The 19344-nt window shown below is 39.0% G+C and overlaps 2 protein-coding genes across 4 annotated transcripts; both read left to right on the forward strand.

Moving 5' to 3' along the window:
* The first annotated feature begins 5823 nt into the window (after positions 1 to 5823).
* LOC105265324 (uncharacterized) lies at positions 5824 to 17027 on the forward strand. Of its 3 annotated transcripts, none has more exons than XM_011302760.1 (4): positions 5824 to 6389; positions 12831 to 13669; positions 14251 to 15516; positions 16482 to 17027. In XM_011302760.1, the coding sequence occupies exons 2-4, from the start codon at positions 12834 to 12836 to the stop codon at positions 16603 to 16605; spliced, it is 2226 nt and encodes a 741-aa protein (XP_011301062.1). In that variant the 5' UTR covers positions 5824 to 6389; positions 12831 to 12833; the 3' UTR covers positions 16606 to 17027. The 3 variants fall into 3 exon arrangements, with proteins under 3 accessions (XP_011301062.1, XP_011301061.1, XP_011301063.1); XM_011302759.1 differs by lacking the exon at positions 5824 to 6389 and adding an exon at positions 10627 to 11051; XM_011302761.1 differs by lacking the exon at positions 5824 to 6389 and adding an exon at positions 10627 to 11051 and having other exon boundaries at positions 14293 to 15516.
* A 391-nt stretch (positions 17028 to 17418) lies between these two features.
* On the forward strand, positions 17419 to 19154 carry LOC105265323 (odorant receptor 13a-like). The gene is made up of 8 exons (XM_011302758.1): positions 17419 to 17476; positions 17539 to 17796; positions 17865 to 18025; positions 18093 to 18424; positions 18500 to 18599; positions 18679 to 18801; positions 18864 to 19019; positions 19089 to 19154. The coding sequence occupies exons 1-8, from the start codon at positions 17428 to 17430 to the stop codon at positions 19140 to 19142; spliced, it is 1233 nt and encodes a 410-aa protein (XP_011301060.1). The 5' UTR covers positions 17419 to 17427; the 3' UTR covers positions 19143 to 19154.
* Positions 19155 to 19344: the final 190 nt, after the last annotated feature.

Here is a 19344-nt window from a genome sequence, read left to right on the forward strand (position 1 = left end):
TATTTGTTATCTTCGGTGCACGCAGGATGGGAAATGATCCTAAACTTTCACCGGTGCACAATTTAGACGCCCTCAAACTGGTTTTATCATCTCAAGAGAAAAATTAAACTCGATTCTAATGGTGAGGGAGGTGAGGAGGAGGCAATGATTGTTGATCACTTGCAATTGATACACCTGAGGATTGAGGTAGGTCACCGCGTGCTCGCACGTATTCTCTCGTCATCCGCAAGATCTTCTCGCTGTTATTTTCTTCCTCTGGTGGTTTTTTTTTTTAAAACCGGTGGAGTTTAATCGTTCGACTTTCACGTGTAAATTCATTTTCTCTGTCGAGTGCACTCTCCAGTTTTATCGGTTGTTATTTTTTTCCAAGGGAAACTGGAGATCTCCGAGGTATTAACATGATTCCGTTTCGCTATTTTCCAAGAGTTTTATGGATCCTCTTATTTAAAAATACTCATCGCTTTTTTTCACATTCTTTCTTTGAAGAGCCAAAACGGTGATGCAGTTCCTGGAATTTTATTTCAACTGCATTAATTATTGTTTAATTACGAATTTATTCAGTTTTTGTTTATTTTTTATTTAAATTGTCGAGATTAGGTTGAGTGCAGCGGTAAATTATGAAAAATAAAAGAATAATTCAAAATAAATTTTGAATTTAAATCTGGGAAGAGGATTTGAGAGGGGGTAATAGGGGTAATAGGAATGTGAGAGATTTGGAGAATTAGTAATTAGTAGGAATTATTTTTTTGTACAGTAATCAGGCCGCAAGTACCTGAAGAAAACTAAAACATCCGGGAGAAATGAAATTTCAAAGAATCTTGGAAAACACTTTCGGTATGCACTTTGAACTCAATCCACCTACCCACTCCTCAAATTAACTCATTATTAATATAAAAAAACACCGCCCATTCACTTCCGGGAAAGTTTTTCTACTCCAGAGTCACTTGGTCAGTAAATTTGGTGATTAAATGGCGTTAATTTTGAAAATATCTCCAGAAATAAAAATCCCAAGAAAAAAATAATGGACTTTCCAATATTCTTTAGATTTAAATAATTTTATTCTCAGATGAAAAAGTGAAAAATTTAAATCGATGAAACAATAACAAAGTACTAAAACCGTAAGTCCCAAAAAAATGGTATGAAATTGAAAAATCAATTTAGATTCTGTCGATTTTTTTTATTGAAATCGGGTTCAAACCGATTCAATTGAAAATTCATATAAAATTCCCTAACGAATTAAAAATTGTTTAAAAAAATTAAAGACTTGGCCGAGTGTATGGGGGGCGTCCGCTCCAGCATTTTATCACCAAAGAGAATCATTAAAGAACTAGTGCAAACAAAGAGAGGAATCGATAGCAGTAGATCACGACCCTCTCACCGTACTTTTTTTTCAGCTCTCTTGACCGAGAAATTGTGCCGATTGTTCGTCATTTCCAGGACAAAAGTATCATTTCCCGAGGCCAGAGTAAAAGAAATCCGGATCGATTCCACCAATTGCTCGATCCCAATAGATGATAATCGAGTGTAGTACGGAAAAATGAAATTTTACGATGGTTGGGATATTTACAGCTCACCCCATCAGCGGGGTAGTTATAAAAATAGTGTCCAATGTTTGTGGTTGGTAAGGGGGTCAGAGCATCATGATTACAGCAAAAACTCATCGAATATGAAGGAAGGGAACGACGAGTAAATGTGCATCAAACAGGCGCAAATGCTACTTTCATTGTCGGTCACTCCACTCACTCTGACCATCTCCACGGAATCGTTTCCACCACTGGGTGAAGTGTTTTTTCCACTTTGAATGATTGTTGAACATAAAGAGTGTGTGAAAATAAAGAGATGAGGATAACAACGAGAGAAAAACTTTCTAGCGAAATTCAGGTGTGTTGACCCGGTTCCACTGCTCCGTATTCATCCTCCCGACCTCAAGTCGGAAAAAAAAAAATACATTTCAGATTATACATCGATGGACAAATTTATTCATCATTTTTAAACAATTTTTTTCGGTAAAACGTCAGTGAGCAAGAGGGAAAGGGTAATGAGGGTTTTTTTCAGGTGCGTTTTCACGAAATATCTGAGGATCTGGGAGGGATAGCGAAATTTTTGTAATAACCTTTTTTTGAATTCTCATTCTCCTCTACAAAAGTTGTTTCGATGAAAATTTTGTTATCTCGCTTGGATACAGAGATATCCCTTGAAAACTGAATTAAGAGACGAATCGAATCGTGAGGCTTTATCTCTTCGTTACTCACATGAGAAAATTCTTTGTTTTCCATAGATAATTGAATAATTAAAATGTTGGTGATAAATGAAATAAATGTTTGGTGGCAATTTCTATTTTTGTTTGTTAAGACGTCCGAAAAATGTGAAAATCACGTGACATCTTTCGCAACAAAAAGAAAGAGAATGAAAACGTCTGACGGAACAAAATGTCTCTTGCGCATCTGATGATTGATGCCACCTGGACAATTGGAGTGAGCAACGATTAAAGTGAATTATGTTACTCGCGTTAGATTTTCACGCTTTTTAAAAAATCTCATCACGAGGCGGTGACAATAAGACCGGGGAACCCCCAGTGAAACGGTTTAGTCGACGAATTGACCGAACAGTAGAAAGACGTGTTTTCAAATGAGTTAAAGTTCGATCGCACTATGGCGAATAAGATCGTCAGGATATTGTGTCTAATTATGATAATGACAGGAGCAACCGCTGAATCATCAACATGGGGTCACAATCCCCCAGTGAGTGAGGACGTGAGAGAGTTGGAAATAACGACGTCATCCCCATCGTCGTCGGTCATTATCACTTCAACATCATCATCATCAACATCCATCCCCACATCATCATCATTAACATCATCAACATCATCAACATCATCACCATCATCAACAGCATCGACATTATCGACATCGCAGATGCCTGAAGCCCCTGCAAAGGATCAATCCCTGAAAGCATCGGACAAGACGTTCAACCCGAGTGTCTACCTCGGTGAGATAAAGGAGATCGAGTCTGAACCACGAATATCGACATCAGTTCCCTTCAACAACGTTCAACACGTTCGATTCGAGGGATCTATCGGCGTAGATGGCGACACCGGAGCGATCTATCGACCGCTCGATCCTCATAGCCACCATACCGATCATCGGCAAGTGGATTATCGTTCGCCAGCTTACGCCGAGGGTTATATCACCGTGGAGATGCCTGCAAAACCGGTGTATTACACGTCCGAAGAGCCCGAGCACTACATTAATGTTGAGGTTCATTCGCCTCATCAGCATCTTTCAGGTGTTCACGAAATTCACGCTCATCATCTGCCAGGAGTTCCCGAAGTTCACACTCATCATCATGATTCAGGGATTCAGGAGGTTCAACCTCATCATCATGTTTCAGGGGTTCACGAGGTTCACGAGATTCACACACATCATCTACCAGGTGTTCCCGAAGTTCACACGCATCATCATGGTTCAGGGATTCAGGAGGCTCATCCCCATCACCACGTTTCAGGGATTCATGAGATTCACACACATCATCTTCCAGTACATCAGAATATTCACTCACATCGTCATGTTCAGGGGGTGCAGGCCGTTCATCCTCTTCATCTCTCGGAGGTGCCGAAAGTTTCGGCTCCTCTGCATTTTTCAGGGGCTCAGACTGCTCTGCCCCATTCACATGATCATCAACATCAGACAACGTACGAATTCGAACCGATTCACTATCAACATATATCCCCGTCTAATTACTATCATTACACCAGTCAGCTTCCGCCTGTCAGACCGGAAGTGACCCTGAGTAAACCGGATACGCAATTGCTTTACCTCCACTCACATCGGGAAACTCAATTGATGAAGACTCGAAAGTCTCCGTACAAGTATTATCAGCCGAACGATGACATTCCGATTCATTACATCGAACAAGGACACGCTTTCCCCACCCAGCAGACACGGTGAGCTCAGTGGGTGGAGATTATTATTTTATTACGCCACGTGAATTTATTTATTATTTTATTATTTATTTATCCATTGGAGAACGGTCGTCTTCCTGTCCCGAATTAATTTCCAGATTTAGAGGGAAAAATCCGGGAATTTTTCCCGATAAATTGTGATTATTGAAAATCAGGAATATTTAAGGCGTTGGAAATTCGAATGGCGATTAATTATTCGGTGTGATTAATTGGGTAAAAAAAAATTGTCATCGGAATATTTTTTTTCCAAATTTTCAAAAAATTTCTGGAAAACCTTTCAGATTTTTTTTTTTAACAAAAAAAAATCGGGAAACCGATCAATTGTATTTTTAGGAAATGTTTTGAAAAATTTTTCAAAAATTTGTTTCGTAAATTTTTTTTTACCGGAAACTTTTCAGAGTTTCACCCTGGAAGAAGTTGATACATCTGATCGGGGCTTTTCTGCCGTTTGGACTTCTTCTCGCGGCCCTCAGGCCGAATGTAAGGATCGATAATAATACAACGTGAGTTAAGGAGGAAAATATTCTCTTCGTCCACTGACACATACGCTTTTTAATATTCGACACATGTCCCCGATACAGACAGCCAAACATCGTCCTCTCGAAGTGGAGAGGTGTTGACCTGCCACTGGAGCACAAGCAAGACGTGGATGACATCTGCGAGGATAGATCACTCTGCGAAATTATTCTCAGCGGATCCGCAGAGGATGCCGAGCTCATCCCGAATATCCTCTGGAATTTCGCTGTCAAGTAAGAAGAATCCCCTAAAAAATTCATAAATTGAATAAACCCTCGTACCCAAAACGACTTTTCCCAAAATTATTTTCATTACACCTAAAGAAAGGTGGAGTGATACTTTTTTTTATCGAGACCAGTCATCTGGAACTTGATGATTCAATTAAGATCAGGTGATTCCCTCAGAGTCCCGTAAATCATTTTGTTTCAAGGTCAACGGATGCAGAGACCCGGGAAAACGGTCTCGAGGAGATATTCACTGGTGTGAAGAAAAAAGACTGCAGCTCGATAAGATGTTGAATTTCGCCGAATCCCTGAAGACATTTCTAATTCTCACTCTTCCCTGGAGACCAAACCAATGGCTGAGAGCGTGAGAAAGTACCATCTGGGAATGAAACTAAAAAGTGAAAGAAGTGGAGGAAAAAAAAGGGAAACCGAGAGCTACTAGATCTGGAGGACCCTTTTGCATCATTCATTTTTTCCATTCATTTTATCCATTTTCATTCCACTTCTGTCTCACTCTTTTCACCTTATTCGTCCAACATCGAGGTACATACTAGTGAAAGTAGTTGGAAGTGGGTCAGACTTGTGTGCCAGTGGTGCCTTGAGAATTTCGTTCTCACTAGCCGAATGCCACACGATTATACCATCTTCAACGTGACCTCCCAACGAGATGTGAGACACCGGAAGCCAACACCTTCCTGCACCAACCATTCAAAATTCCTTTAGCCAACATTATTTATTGTACATTTATTATAAAAAAAATTGATAGATTTCTATTTCAAGCAAGTATTATATTGTATTCGTTCAATGGAAATTCAGGTGACAATTTTACTCACTGAATGCCAATTTTTTACGGTTTTCTTACGTTTTTATTATTTATTGTTCGTGTATTCTCAATTATTATTGCCGTTGGGAATGATTATATTTTAGGATTAATGAGGTAATTGGGAAATGGGAGAGTACAACTATTGGCCAGCTACCTGCGCTGGAAAAATAATGTATTTTGATCGTATATCATCGTGATAACTGAAAGACAGGGGAGCATGTTGGAAAGCGTTGCAAAGTCCCACTTTGGAGATAAGTGAAAAAGGAAGAATTTGAGAGATACGAGAAAAAAAAAATTGGAGTTATCGCTTGACCACGAACCGGTCCAATGAGATTAGTCCAGTGCAAGCTGAATTCCTGACGAGTTTTCCTTTGGTTTCACTCGAGTTTCAATAGTGTTTTCATTGGAGATGATTTTAAACTCACGGCTTTCGGTGAGAGTGATTCATGGAAGTTTAATGGAACGATACATCATCAATCACTTGGCATAATTTTGCTTTTGATGGCACACGGGAATTTATTTCCAAATTATCAGCGAGAAGAGCGCAATTCGGATAATGTCGGATGCTTCATTTGCCATAGCAGTTCATAAATTAGAAACTCAGTGAAGTATTCTGTTGCGTGCGGTGAGATAACTCTAAAAGGAATTCCACACATACATTAACTTCTCTCTTCTCGATGTTGACAAAGTCCAGCTCGACAGTAACTCCATTAAAAATCAGCATTAACGGTTCAATTGCGATGTGTGGAACCGAAGAGACAGCGGCTTCAGGAAATAAACCACTGAAAATCCTCACCAATAAAATAATCAAAATGACAACAACTCTCCATGAGCAGTCCTGATTAAAAAAATTCAAGAGCTCAAGGTAAAATTAAACTTTTTCAAAATGAAGTTAATGAATAATTTGTGCTAAGTAAGACATTTTATTGTAATTATTTTTTTTATTTACTTTTGATCTGTTAAATCAGTTAGTAATGTCATGTTGAGAAAGTTAATGCAATAAAAATGTGAAAATGGGGATAGAATTAAAGATATTTGATGTTAAGTCGGGTTTATTGAAATCAGAGGAAAATGTTGCTGTATTGGTTCCGTGATAGAGTCATAAACTATTAAAGTGTTAATGATGAGAGAATTTTATGGCTCGTACAGATGTAAAATTCTAAAACAAGCATTAAGAAAAATAAAGTATTCTCCTAAGTGTTCATTATATTTGCCTTCTTCATTATATTTATTTTATCGAAATAATTTATTAACAATTCAAAACAAATTCAGGAATTAATGCGTTATCATCCCGGGTAAAAAAAATTATAATCGGAATATTTTTTCCAAATTTTTTAAAAATTTAGAAAAAATATTCCGATTACAATTTTTTTTTACCCGGAATTCCAAACAGAAAACAGTTTATAAATAAAATTTCCAGGACTATTAATTAATTATCATGGACAATGAATAATAAAATTCCGGAATATTGCTCCTAATAATTGAAAAATATTGCAAAGAGCGGTTGGTATTGGAGAAATTAAAAGAATATTTGCAAATAAATTCTGCCATAACTTATTTCGTTGACATTATGCATAAGAAAAATCACCATTCAATGGGTAGAATGTCCTCACCATCCCACGCACGTCTCTAATGGCTCACGAAGGACATAAACACCTTTTGTCAAGCTATTGTTCAATTCCCAAGAAGTCGCTGGCGGTTTCCTTGACACATCGAGCATCCACCCGCTTCTTCAAGCTTTCAATTTTATTTTCTCTGCTATGCGAAACGCCTTCAGGAAGATTATGCTATCGATCAATAAATCAAGACTCTTTTGGGGCGAATTCTCTATCGTAAGTGACGAGATAGTGGATAAGTGGTTACATATGTAATCTAGGAATTAAAAGTGCCACGGAAATGGTAGCACATGTAATTCTGACGCAACTCATTACGTCAACGAGCCCTACAAGGCCTTCTGAGAAGTCGTCAACCTTCCTGACAAGATTCCCTCAGCCAGAATATTTTATACTGGATTCTGGTATTTTTTATGATGGTTTATCCCATTAATCCATCATAAAATCGTATAAAAAACGTTTTAATTGATAAATGAAATGACTCATGCGTGTTGGGAATTAGAATGGAAATTCTAACAATTATTTATTAACAAATCATTTAATTTCGTGAATATTATAGTCATTATCAATCATCATTATCAATCATCATATCAAAATATTATCAATTATTATAATTATCAGTTATCAACACGAATAATTGGATTCAATGAAAAAATAAATAAGTACACAATTAATTAACGCGGTATTATAAAATAAAATGAAATAGCTATCGGTTTAGAAATAATTCTCGCCATTGGAAATAAAATGGTGGAGTGACGAAGTGAAATTGAAATATGGAATGGCGAAAAAGGGTCGGTACATCCTCAATCATCTGATAAAAATCACTAATAAAAAATGAATTATCGGAGATGACAACTCGTTGGGATTAGCAAGCGGGAATAATCTTCACCTCGTTCTTGCTTTTGACTCACTCGCATTTCTCGAGTGAAACCAGAAGAGGACCCCATCCCTCGACCCGAATCCCATGTCTTCCGGCGATATAAAAAATTTGATGCTCTCATTTAAAAAATATGATTGTATTTATCTTCGCATTAGGCGGTAATTCCTCGAGATCGGATCGACTGCAATTTTTGTCTGTCCCTTCACCAGGAATTTTTTTTTTCTCGATGTCATTTACATTTTTGGAATTTTACGCATCTCAATATCGGGGGAATTCCACTCAGTTCTCACTTTTTTAATAGTCAAATAAAAACACGTCTTCAGGAATATCTGTCTGTCCGGGTAAAAAAAAATTGTAATCGGAATATTTTTTCCAATTTTCAAAAAATTTCTGGAAAAATTTTCAGAAAATTTTTCTTTTGAAATAAATTTTGAAAAAATCAGGAAACAAAACAATTGTATTTTTGGGAAATGTTTTGAAAAATTTTTCAAAACCTTTCCAAGAAATAAAATTATTTTATTTTCCGTTTTTTTTTTGCTTCATAAAAAAATTTTTCTGAAAAGTTTTCCAGAAATTTTTTGAAAATTCGAAATAAAAAATTCTGATTACAATTTTTTTTACCCTGGTGAGTGACGCGGGAATATATTCACTGAAATCTTATCTCAGAACCTTGAGGTGAGCTCGACGTATCTCGTTTTATCGCTTTGTGTTCGTATTGTGAATGACACGTGCCAACTTCTAATGTTGCTCTCAATGGTTCAAGATAAATTTAATTGTTGAATATTTATATACAAAACGAGTTGAAGTAGTTGAAAATCATTAACGATTGAATTCTCGATGATTTGTAGAAGTGGATTGGCCGAATTGTATTTTTCCGTTGGCGAATAGTCCACCGATCATTTATTATTTATTTCGATTTATTTTTTAACAAATCAAAACTCATTCTTCTAACGAAGTAACTAATTACCCCGTTGAAACAACTGCACCACCGTGACAAAGAGAATTAGTTGCAATTCCAGAAACAACAAAAAACCACAACATTCACCCACTGATCTGATTCGCTCAACGATCTGTTAATGATGATCGCGTTTTCTTTCGTCGAAATGAAAACGCTCTCTACACTTTTTTGCCCAGCGGCATTCCCCATTCTTTTCTTCTGCTCGTTAATCCGAGAGACGAAAAAATGGAGGTAAAAAATTGGCAAAAATACCGCGCGATCTCAAGCAGAGCGTGATATTTGACTAAAATCATTTCTCATCTTTCAGTTTCATTTTCTCAACTCCAAACAATCTCCCGATCCCATTTTCCGACCCAGAAAAATTCTATTGAACTGAAAAAACTAAAAATACTGCCGATTTCTAACCGATTTATTACCGATCTCCTACCAATCGAGTCCCAGAAGCTTCGGATTGCTTTAAAAAAATCGGCACATTGCAGTTAATCAATAAATAATTTCCACTGATATCGAAAATCGGCATCGACATAACGGCACTCCGAATGCTCTCACTTTTTCCAAAGCTTTCTTATTCTCATCCGCCAAACCCCAAAGATAAACCCCATCCATAACCATGGCATTATCATTAAAAAAAAATTCTGACAATAGGGCCTCCGGCAATCGGCGAATACCGCGATCGGTCTTCTCATATCGCCGGCAATCATCAGGTCACCAACATCACAAGGCGCATCGGTACGAAAATTCAAAACTTTCACTTTAAGGTCCTTGAACTTCTCCTGCCAAACAGGTGTGTCTCGCACGCGCCACGTCTCCGACAAGTGAACTTGATACATCCGATGCAAACTGCAATCTAAATATCCCGATAAGATCTCTTTGCATCCCCCCTACCTCCTCCCACCCCCCTAAATCAACCACACGAGGAAATGACTGTACCTGAATTATCGAATTAGCGTGTGCCTGAACTTTCCCATTAATCAGATCAGAGAAATCGGCTTGAACCCTGGACTCAGCTAATTTTATGATTAAATCCATCACTTCCTCCCGCAATTATCGCACTTCCAATTCCTCAAATTTTCGACTCGCCAATTATAAATAATAAATTTAATTATAACAGAGCTAACCGAACCCATTCATTAATTCCCATAAAATGTCCAAATAAACCGATTTTCAATTAAAACAAAAGTTTTAGAACAACAATTAAAAAAAATGATAGGGTATTTCATAAATGTTATGTACATCACATCATTGTAATGACATGATAAATAAATCCATAAAATTTTCTACTCTCCAATTTTCATAATGGAAAAATATGACTACTCAATGTGAGAAAAAAAAATTGAGCGATAAATTGGCGAGAATCCGCAGAGCACCGGAAAAAAAAAATACTCATGTGCTGCAGACACTCCGGCACCATGTCTGACCCAGGACATTCACCCACCTGTCCCCCCTTTCCCCGTTGCGAATTTTTTTCCACGGGTGAACACAAAACCTGACAATGCATTGACAATAAATCAGACAATTCCGCGAATGACCGTGAAATAACTAGAGCCAGGTTGACATAAGCCGCCACATGACATCACATTGTCCCGGTGAAATGAAAAAAGAATAAAAAAAAAGGAAAAGAAAAACAGTACTGCAGGTGTAACGGTCCCCATTGTTCATTTATTATACAATAATAAAAATGTTCAACGAATTCATTGGCGAGCCCCCGTATTGTTGAATATCCCGGGTGATATCGGTGGAGGACAATCCAGCAAGACAACTCGCGCGTTGGGAGGCCTCAGCAAGACAGCAAAGTGGGTAAAGTGGGTCAGTGAGAAATCCACTGGTTCATGTCTCGATTGGTGTGTGTGAGACATGAGAAGTCACCAGCAGTACCGGGTAACCGTCAGTTGTACGAGACTTCTCCGGGAGTCAACAGGTGCCTTCTACCTTCCAAAAATTTTCACAATCACCAGAGTATAAATCACGTGCCATGATCGCCCACTCCATCACTGAGGACAATAATTAAATCGATTAATTAAAAATAATCAATCACCAGAGGAATTAACGGAAATTAATAGCGACATGATGTTCAAGGTAATTGTATGAGGAATCGAAATGTGATACTTGTTATACGAGATGTATGTGGAGAACCGGCGGATGAGCTTTGGCTTTGGATTGATGTTAATTGCGCGATTGCCTCGGGGAAATTATGTAGAGCGGAAATTGTGTGAAAATGTGCGTGATTTTGTTATGGCGATGGGTTTATTTGTCGAGGGCTTTCATTTCGATGGGAGTATGAAGTCGAATCGATGGGGTGGATCGATTTTTTGGGATCACTTTTGGGTGAATCGTTTTAGGAGAGCTCGAGGAATTATTGGTGATTAATTGGAGCGAATGATGAAAGTGCGGGAGAATTGCCATGATTTTATTTTAATGTGGATAAGACCACTGGTTCGCCGGTTTATGTCCATTGGGGATGATCTGGTGGTAGAAAGTAAACCGACCAGCTGGAGGATTCCCCGGGTTTTCTAATGTCCGTTGGAACCCAATCGTTCATAAATAATCCATGCAAAAACTATCATTTTTCGAATAAAAAAATACGCACTTTGTGCATCAAGGGGGCCATTAAATTTCTCCGAGATCATCAGTGTGATTCAGCTATTTTATACTTCATTCATGGTTTTATTATCCTCGTATTTCTTCCTCATTGCACATTGTAATTGAATGAGGATAATCATAAATGAGAAAATACCTGTGGAGTCAACGCGATTTCGAAAAGTTTAATCGTGTCGCTGTCTCTTTATAATTTGAATAAACTAGTTCTCTATTTCTCCGATTCGAAAATTCAACATTGGAAAAATTCAATTCAATTCAACATTTCCGGTAGACATTCCTTGAGATTTTTTTTATTCGAAATATTCCGAAAATATTTGAAATTAGAGTAATGTTTCGAGATAAATTGAATTTTAAAGTTTTATTAAATACCGATTGATCAAAAAAATTATTAATTCTAAAAGGAAATATTGTGCAACAGCGAAAAGAAAAATTAATTAATTGCTTCCGTTTGCAAACGGTAGTTTTCAAGATGGACAGATTACTCGAATAAAATTAATTCAACCTATCTCACTTTTTATGTCATAATTTTTTTTATGTAATTCTTGTGTACTCTTAGCGGTATCTATGATGGACTGTTAAACGTTTCCGGATTTCATCTTTTGACTGGTGATCGGGACTTTCTTCACGTTTTTCTCTGTCACTGATATATTTCGACACCTTAATGACAGACGAGGGTCTCCCCGTTGAAAATTCATATGATTTACGCTTGTCGATCTAACGGCCGAATTATCCGTCATCGTTAATAATTTTTGATTGACTGATTGTGACCGGTATAATTATCAACATAACATTAATATCCGGGGCGATCCCAGAAATTCTCAGCATTTGAGTGCCGGTGATTAATTTTATAAATTCAAGAAATCTCGGTAAATAGAATATAAACATTTTTTTCATATGATAAAGATTCTTTGATTAAAGTGAATACAACTTATTTATTTTAGTATTGATTCATTGGTATTGATTGGCTAAATTAATAACCGATATTTTATAAATCTTTTTTTATAATTTCAATTTCAATTTTCAATTGAAATTAGAGTAGACTCTGCCCGTCAGTAATTTTCTTGAATGAATCTTTTCGACTCTCCACTTCCGATGCTTACAAAAAAAAAATTAAAGAACGTATCGACTTCTCCATGCATATGCATTCAATCGAAAGTATGCAAATTGCCGAAGCCATTCACGTATAACCGCCTAATTATCATAGAAACTCGACCGGAAAGGAAAGTCCGAAACTTCACCTTGAGCCATTTTTTCCAGGCGATGTTGTTGCTGGCCACGTGCCTGGTGATTCGAGGGGAGGTACCAAAGCCAAGTTACGCGAGAACGATGTTAAAAGTTTCAAGGAGTCTCCCAGGTGAGACCCAAGAGTTGAAGGTGCGAACGAGTGAAGGAAACGTGGCGACGCTGATAGTGAAAAGACGAGAAAAATCGGGGAATTTGAGTCCTTCAAGGCCGGAGAACACGAAGAACACGGAGAACACGTCGAAGACGGAGCCACCCAGGAACGAGCCGACGTTCTTCAGATTGAGTTCCCAGTCGTCGGAACGCGACACCTGGCGGCCCTTGGGAGAGACTCCCACAAAGCCCCAGGAGCCGACGACGGAGTCCTACCTGAGCTGGAAGCCCCTGCCCCCGGACACCACCAGGGCGACCACCGAAGAACGAACCAACTACGGCCTCGTCTTCGCCAGGCACTTTCAGGAACGCGATGACCGTACCCTCGAGCCCCAGGATCAACGGAGAACCTATACTGTTCTTCCGCACTCAAGGCCACCCACACGCACAAATATAGGTGCGAACCTGGGGAAAAATCGGGGTGGAAAGAACGTCCCTCCTGAGGTGACCGTTCGATCCGAGATCAACGTCAAAAGCTTCCCCGACAGGACCCCCATGTCCATCGACGCCAACGGCACCCCCGTCATCACTGGTAAACGCGTCCCAGACGAACCCATCGATCAAATCCAAATCTGGAGGAACGCCCGCGTCATAAACAACAAATTAGTTCCAGACGCCGTCGCGAGTGACGCAACCAGCGTCGGTGACCCCGGCACCGAGAGGCGCCGGTTCGAGAGATTCTTTCAGGATGTAAATAGAAGGTGAGACTGTACTTGTGGGTAAACGGGATTTCTCTTCATTGGAATGACATCGAGATGGTCAGAAAAATCGGATATGAAAATTTAGTCGAGTGGATTTCTATCTGAGATGAAAAATTCAGGAGAGAACGGTTTTTTTTTAGAACGGTCAATGGACAATATGGAATGAATACAGAGAAATCTATTGATGTTAATGGATTTGATATTGAGATTTTACCTTATGCTGTTGGAAACTGGATATTTATTGACGATGTCCGAGTACTTCGATTACCCATTTCTATTCAAATTTCAATAAAAAAATGTAGTCATTTGTTTCTAAATTTTATTAAAGATTTATTTATATCTTCAAAGGTCTTCCAAGAGTTTGAAGATTGTCAATTAATTAATCAGGAGTAATAGAAAAAAATGGTTTTAATGATTCTTCGTGAAATTTCATTCGACCGAACAAGTAAATGTACTGGGAATCCCCGAAATTGCTAGATCTATGACAGCTCGACGATCCAATGAAGAGAAGCCCTAAATCCCGAAATAACCACAAATAACGAAGACAGACAGACAGACGTAAACCCTTATTTTAAACACAGCACCCACCAACAGGCGTTAACCCCGGAACTCTGGCTTCGCAGGTACGGCCGAAATTTCGACGATGATGGGCCAAACGTCTACTACGAGTGGGATCCAAAGACCCACCGAAACGTTCTCCTGAATGCTGATATCTACGAAACGGGCAACGAGCCGTACCGCTCAAACATCCAAAAGCGAATGCTTCATCCTGACTCCCCACAGACCTATCCACCCTCTCAGATGTACACACCAGAGAGTCAAAAGATAGCGCCTTTGACTCTAAAACCAGGTGCAAGAACGCCAGTTCTTCAGTACGCGCACCCTGAGCTCGGTGTCCAGCCCGCAAAGATCTTGAAGATCGAGAAGAAGCGACCGGACAATTTTCCGGAGAATCAGAACTCCTTCACGGAGCAGAGACACAAGAAGAAGTACGTGCTGAACGACAAGAACGTCATCGACTCGTACAGCGCGAAGAATTATTATCCAAATCAGCACTTCTACGGATTGAAGCGGCCGTCGGAGCCTCCGTTCTGGGTGAAGATATCGGAGAACCTGAGGAATCAGTTCTCAACGGGAGTTGAGAAGGTCTCGCAGTTCACGAAACCGGTGTTTGATCCTCTGGTGGAGGCGACCCAGAAGATATCGCAGAATTTGGGGCTGTCCAGGGGTCAGGAGGCCCAGGAGAAAATTGGAACGGTTGCAGGAGCGTCGATGCTCATTCCAGCTCTGGGACTCGTGGCGTCTGGGGCTGCCCTCGGGATCGGTGCTGTGGCTGTTGGGCGATTCCTCGACGTCGAGGTAGGGAAGAGGTCGAATGATGAGAATAACGAAGAGCTGGAGAATGAGAGAGCTCTACAAGCGGTGGCTGATGAACAAGCTGGAGGGAAAGTCACGGGTGAGAGGTTGAAGAGGAGTTTGGATGATCCTAATCTTTTTCCTCTACCTCTGGAGGAGCAGGACGACAGGAGCAGGAGATTGAGGAGAACTGGAGACGATCTGGGCGAGTTTATCGAGGTTGATGTCCCTCAGAATGATGTTCTTCTTCTTTTTGAGGAGAACAGCATTCTGGAGAATGAGGGCGAGACCAGGAGTCGCAGGAGTCTTGATAGGAATCTCGAGGATGCCCTCCAGAATCTGGAGAACGCAGAAATCTCTGAGGTGGCACATGTCAGTGGAGACTGGACACATACACCCTGCTCTAAGAGAATATTCTGCGACGCCATGATTCAACAAGGAGATGACGCACATATCCTCATGGAAAAGAAGATGGACTCACTTCTTCGTTCGTAAGTTTTACCCGCGAGAAAATAGTTTTTTGAATATATTAGTATTATACGTGAGAATTTAATGTAGAGACTTGAATTTCAAGACTCAAATTGAGATTTTTTGGGACAAAGTTGCAAATGAAGTTTTTACAGAGTCTCAATGAGTATTTTCAAATCTCTAGTCTAGATTGTTTTTGGTATAGCATCTACGAGGCAGTTATTTTTCCCACGTGAATCATGAATAGTCATTGCCGGTGGTAAATGATTCTGGAATGATGCAGCGGTTATTCGTACCCTCTAATCCATCAATATAAAAGTCTGAGAGAAACCCTCGACTCGTTTCGCGTAAACAATACGACTTTGATTATTCCTAATTCTCCGAATGAATGGCAGTGTCCGAATGAATATTTTTCCGGTGTTTTTCATCGGTGTGGGTTACTGAATTGACTCTACCACACACGGATAACTTTCTTCTTCTGCTTTCGCCCGCACACCGCACGTCCCACTGACTGATTCAACTTTTACCTCTTAACACAGTTTCACTGCGTGTTGATGAATGATTGGGAAGGGGAAACCAAGAATTTTTAAACCAATTCGACCTTTCACTGTTGGTGGTCATGAATTTTTGGGGATTTAGGCGGTAATTGCGCGGGTTATGTCAGATTTTAACGCGGAGAAAAAAATTCTCACTATTCAAACCGAGACAACTCAATACATTAAATATCTGCATAAAATTCTCATTTAAATTCTTTTCTCAAACAAATATCTTCTCGTAAATTTTCTCCGTGGGAACACATTTTTTTCTCACAGCATTAGCAATAATTAGAAATTATGATCGGTTTTCTACGTTTTAGGGAGAGTTTAATCTTTTTAATAAATTTGAAGAATAGGCTGAATTGACTGAATAAAATATTGATGTCAGTGCAATATGTTGCTATTAAATATTGCCGACATATTTCTAGCACTTACTTCATGACTTTTTACAGGATTCAGCCAGAGGCGGCAGCTCAGGTGTCGAGTCATTTCCACGAGGTAATGGACGCCGTCAGAAGACACGATTGTTCAAGATTTCTGTGCCCACAAGCACGACCCGCCAATGTCTTCTTCTAGACGACTTCTAGATCCCCAAGATTGTATCGTTACTGGAACACAAAGGGAGCATCATATTATTTTCTTGTGGATACATTAAATGTTCCGGGGAATCCCATCGATTTTTTTGAGATGTCAGCCCGGGAAAATTCCCGCACAAATTAGCGTAGTAACGCCAGACTGCAAAAAATGGGCACACGTTGCTTTTATATTGATATATGTTATTTTATTATTTAATCATTGTGAGAATGACTGGTACTTGTGTATTTATTTCATCCTCGGTTCACGTACAGAACTGAGGGATTTATTTCAATAATTTTTATTACGTCGGTATTAATTCACGCGTACGAGTGCTAACAGAATAGTTCAATACGAAATAAATGAATTTTTTTCTATCGAAAATCCGACGTTTGTATATTTTATTACCCAAAATTGTAATCGAAAATCCCATGCAATTAAATTTACAGAAATGTTTCCTGTGAAAATCTGTGGAATTTTTTACTTCAAATATTTATTGACACTCGATTTATCTCACTTTCAGCCTTGAAATATAATTTCTCAAATAATTTGGGAATTGAATGGATATTTTCCATTCGTATCCGCACAAAAATTAAAAAATCATCTCGTCGAATGCTGGGAGTGACTAAAATCGCGTTTCACCGGTCTCCAGCTATAGATTCCACTTGAATATCGATTACGCGTAATGAGAATAAATTTTAAGTGAGATTGCAGTTCTTGTTTGAGAAGAATTTGTCTATCAAAAATTCAGGCGTGCTGCCGGGCATGCGTGCTTTTTGCCGATTGTAAAATATCGGAGGGCGTCAGTCGATGAAGTTCAACGCAATGACGAAAACGGGAGGAAAATCGCGAGTGAATGTCCACGATAATGCGGGTAAAAAGGGCATTCTTCGGTTTTTCGGGATTTCGAGGAATTGATTTGCCTATTTTTTCTAGATTTCGTGTATTCGTACGGATGGAATCGCACGATGATGCACGCGATTGGGGGCTGGCCCGAGGAGAACGACAACATCATCGAGAGGAATCGAATATTTTTCAATGCTTTTGCATTAATACTTTTTGTTGTGCTACCGCAATCAGCGAGTTTGTCAGTGTTTTGGGGAGATCTCAATGCTGTTATCGAGTGTTTCTCTGTGACTCTGGCTATCAATCTTTCCCTCTTGAAACTTCTCTGGCTTGGAGTCCAACGACCCAGTAAATTCAACATTTTATTTTACTCCTGTCGTTTTTTTTATGATGTTAATTCGATAATTAATTACTAGCTGTTCAGAATTTGCTGGAAATGATGGCGCAAGATTGGTTGGAACCGAGAACACTCGAGGAAAATGAGGAAATGATGAAGATGACTAAAATTGTCAGATTAATCTCGTCTTTAAGTTTTTATGGGACGATCAGCCTCTTCGTGGCGTACGTTTCTGTGCAGGTGAATTATGATCGTCACCTTGCTATTTCCGATCGGTCATTAAATTTTAATTACTCAATTATTTCAGATACTCATAGGGTTTGAGATGAGGAATGATCCTAATGTCGATCCGAGACTATCAATTGGCTTTCTCTACACTAGTGTTTTTCCTTTCGATACTTCTTCCCTATCTATTTTCATTCCCATCTGGATATTCCAATTTTTCATGACATACGTGTCGATGGCTAGTTATTCATCACCTGACAGCTTCATAGGAATGTTTGTGTTCCATCAATGCGGTCAACTGAAATTGCTACGACGTAAATTAGAGACAATTGTTGATAAAGAAACGATTGAAAATCCCCAAAAATTCTGGAAAAAACTCGGAGAAATAGTCAAGAGGCACGAGCATCTCAATGAGTAAGAAAAAATAGGCTATTGCCTCCCCGATTTTTACCGTAAAATCTCTCATAAAAACAAATTATATTTTTTTAGACGAGCATCAGATATCGAGGAGAATTTCAATAAAGTTTTTCTCGCTGTTACACTCGTCAGTATTTTTGCAACTTGCACTCAAGGATTCGCGGTCATCACGGTGATCATTACTTGTAATTATTTATTCATGAAGAAGATTGAATTTTATCGTCACGATGGGGGTTTTCTGGTTGCTCTAGTTGCTGCGAGAGACTGATGGAAATTTTCCAGTCCTCAAGATGATATTTCTACTCGTCTTCACTACTTATGATTTGGGCCATTTTTTCGTCTACTGTCTCGCCGGAGACATTTTAATGACTGAGGTCAATGAACCACGTCTCAATTATAACAGCATTAATTTATAACAAATAAAATCTCATTTCAGAGCTCGAATTTTGGTGTCTCCCTGTACAACAGTCGATGGTATGATTTATCTCCGAAAGAAGCGAAATCAGTTCTCATCTTCACAAGTCGATGCATCATACCCCAGCAAATAACCGGAGGAAAATTCGTGGTTCTATCTCTTCCTCTCTTTGCAACAGTGAGAACAAATGAATGTTAGAAAAAATTATAAAGCCATGGAAATGATAGAGAGGAAATGTTTTTACAGGTTGTCAAGACATCAGCGAGTTTTCTATCAGTACTGCTTGCCATGAAGATGTAACTTGTCTCTTGGGTTGCACATACCAAGAATTTTTCGTAGCAAGATATTGTTGACAAATATTCTGACAGTTTCTGCTGTGAAACTGACTTTTTAGCACAATTCATCGATATTGCCATGTAATTAAATAAATCGTTTAATAGAGCAACTCGTGATTGGTGTTTATTAAAAATAATTAGATGGATAAATGGACAGTAGATTCACA

Source organism: Fopius arisanus, unplaced genomic scaffold (genome assembly GCF_000806365.1).
Source record: "Fopius arisanus strain USDA-PBARC FA_bdor unplaced genomic scaffold, ASM80636v1 scaffold00029, whole genome shotgun sequence".
Lineage (NCBI taxonomy): Eukaryota > Metazoa > Arthropoda > Insecta > Hymenoptera > Braconidae > Fopius > Fopius arisanus.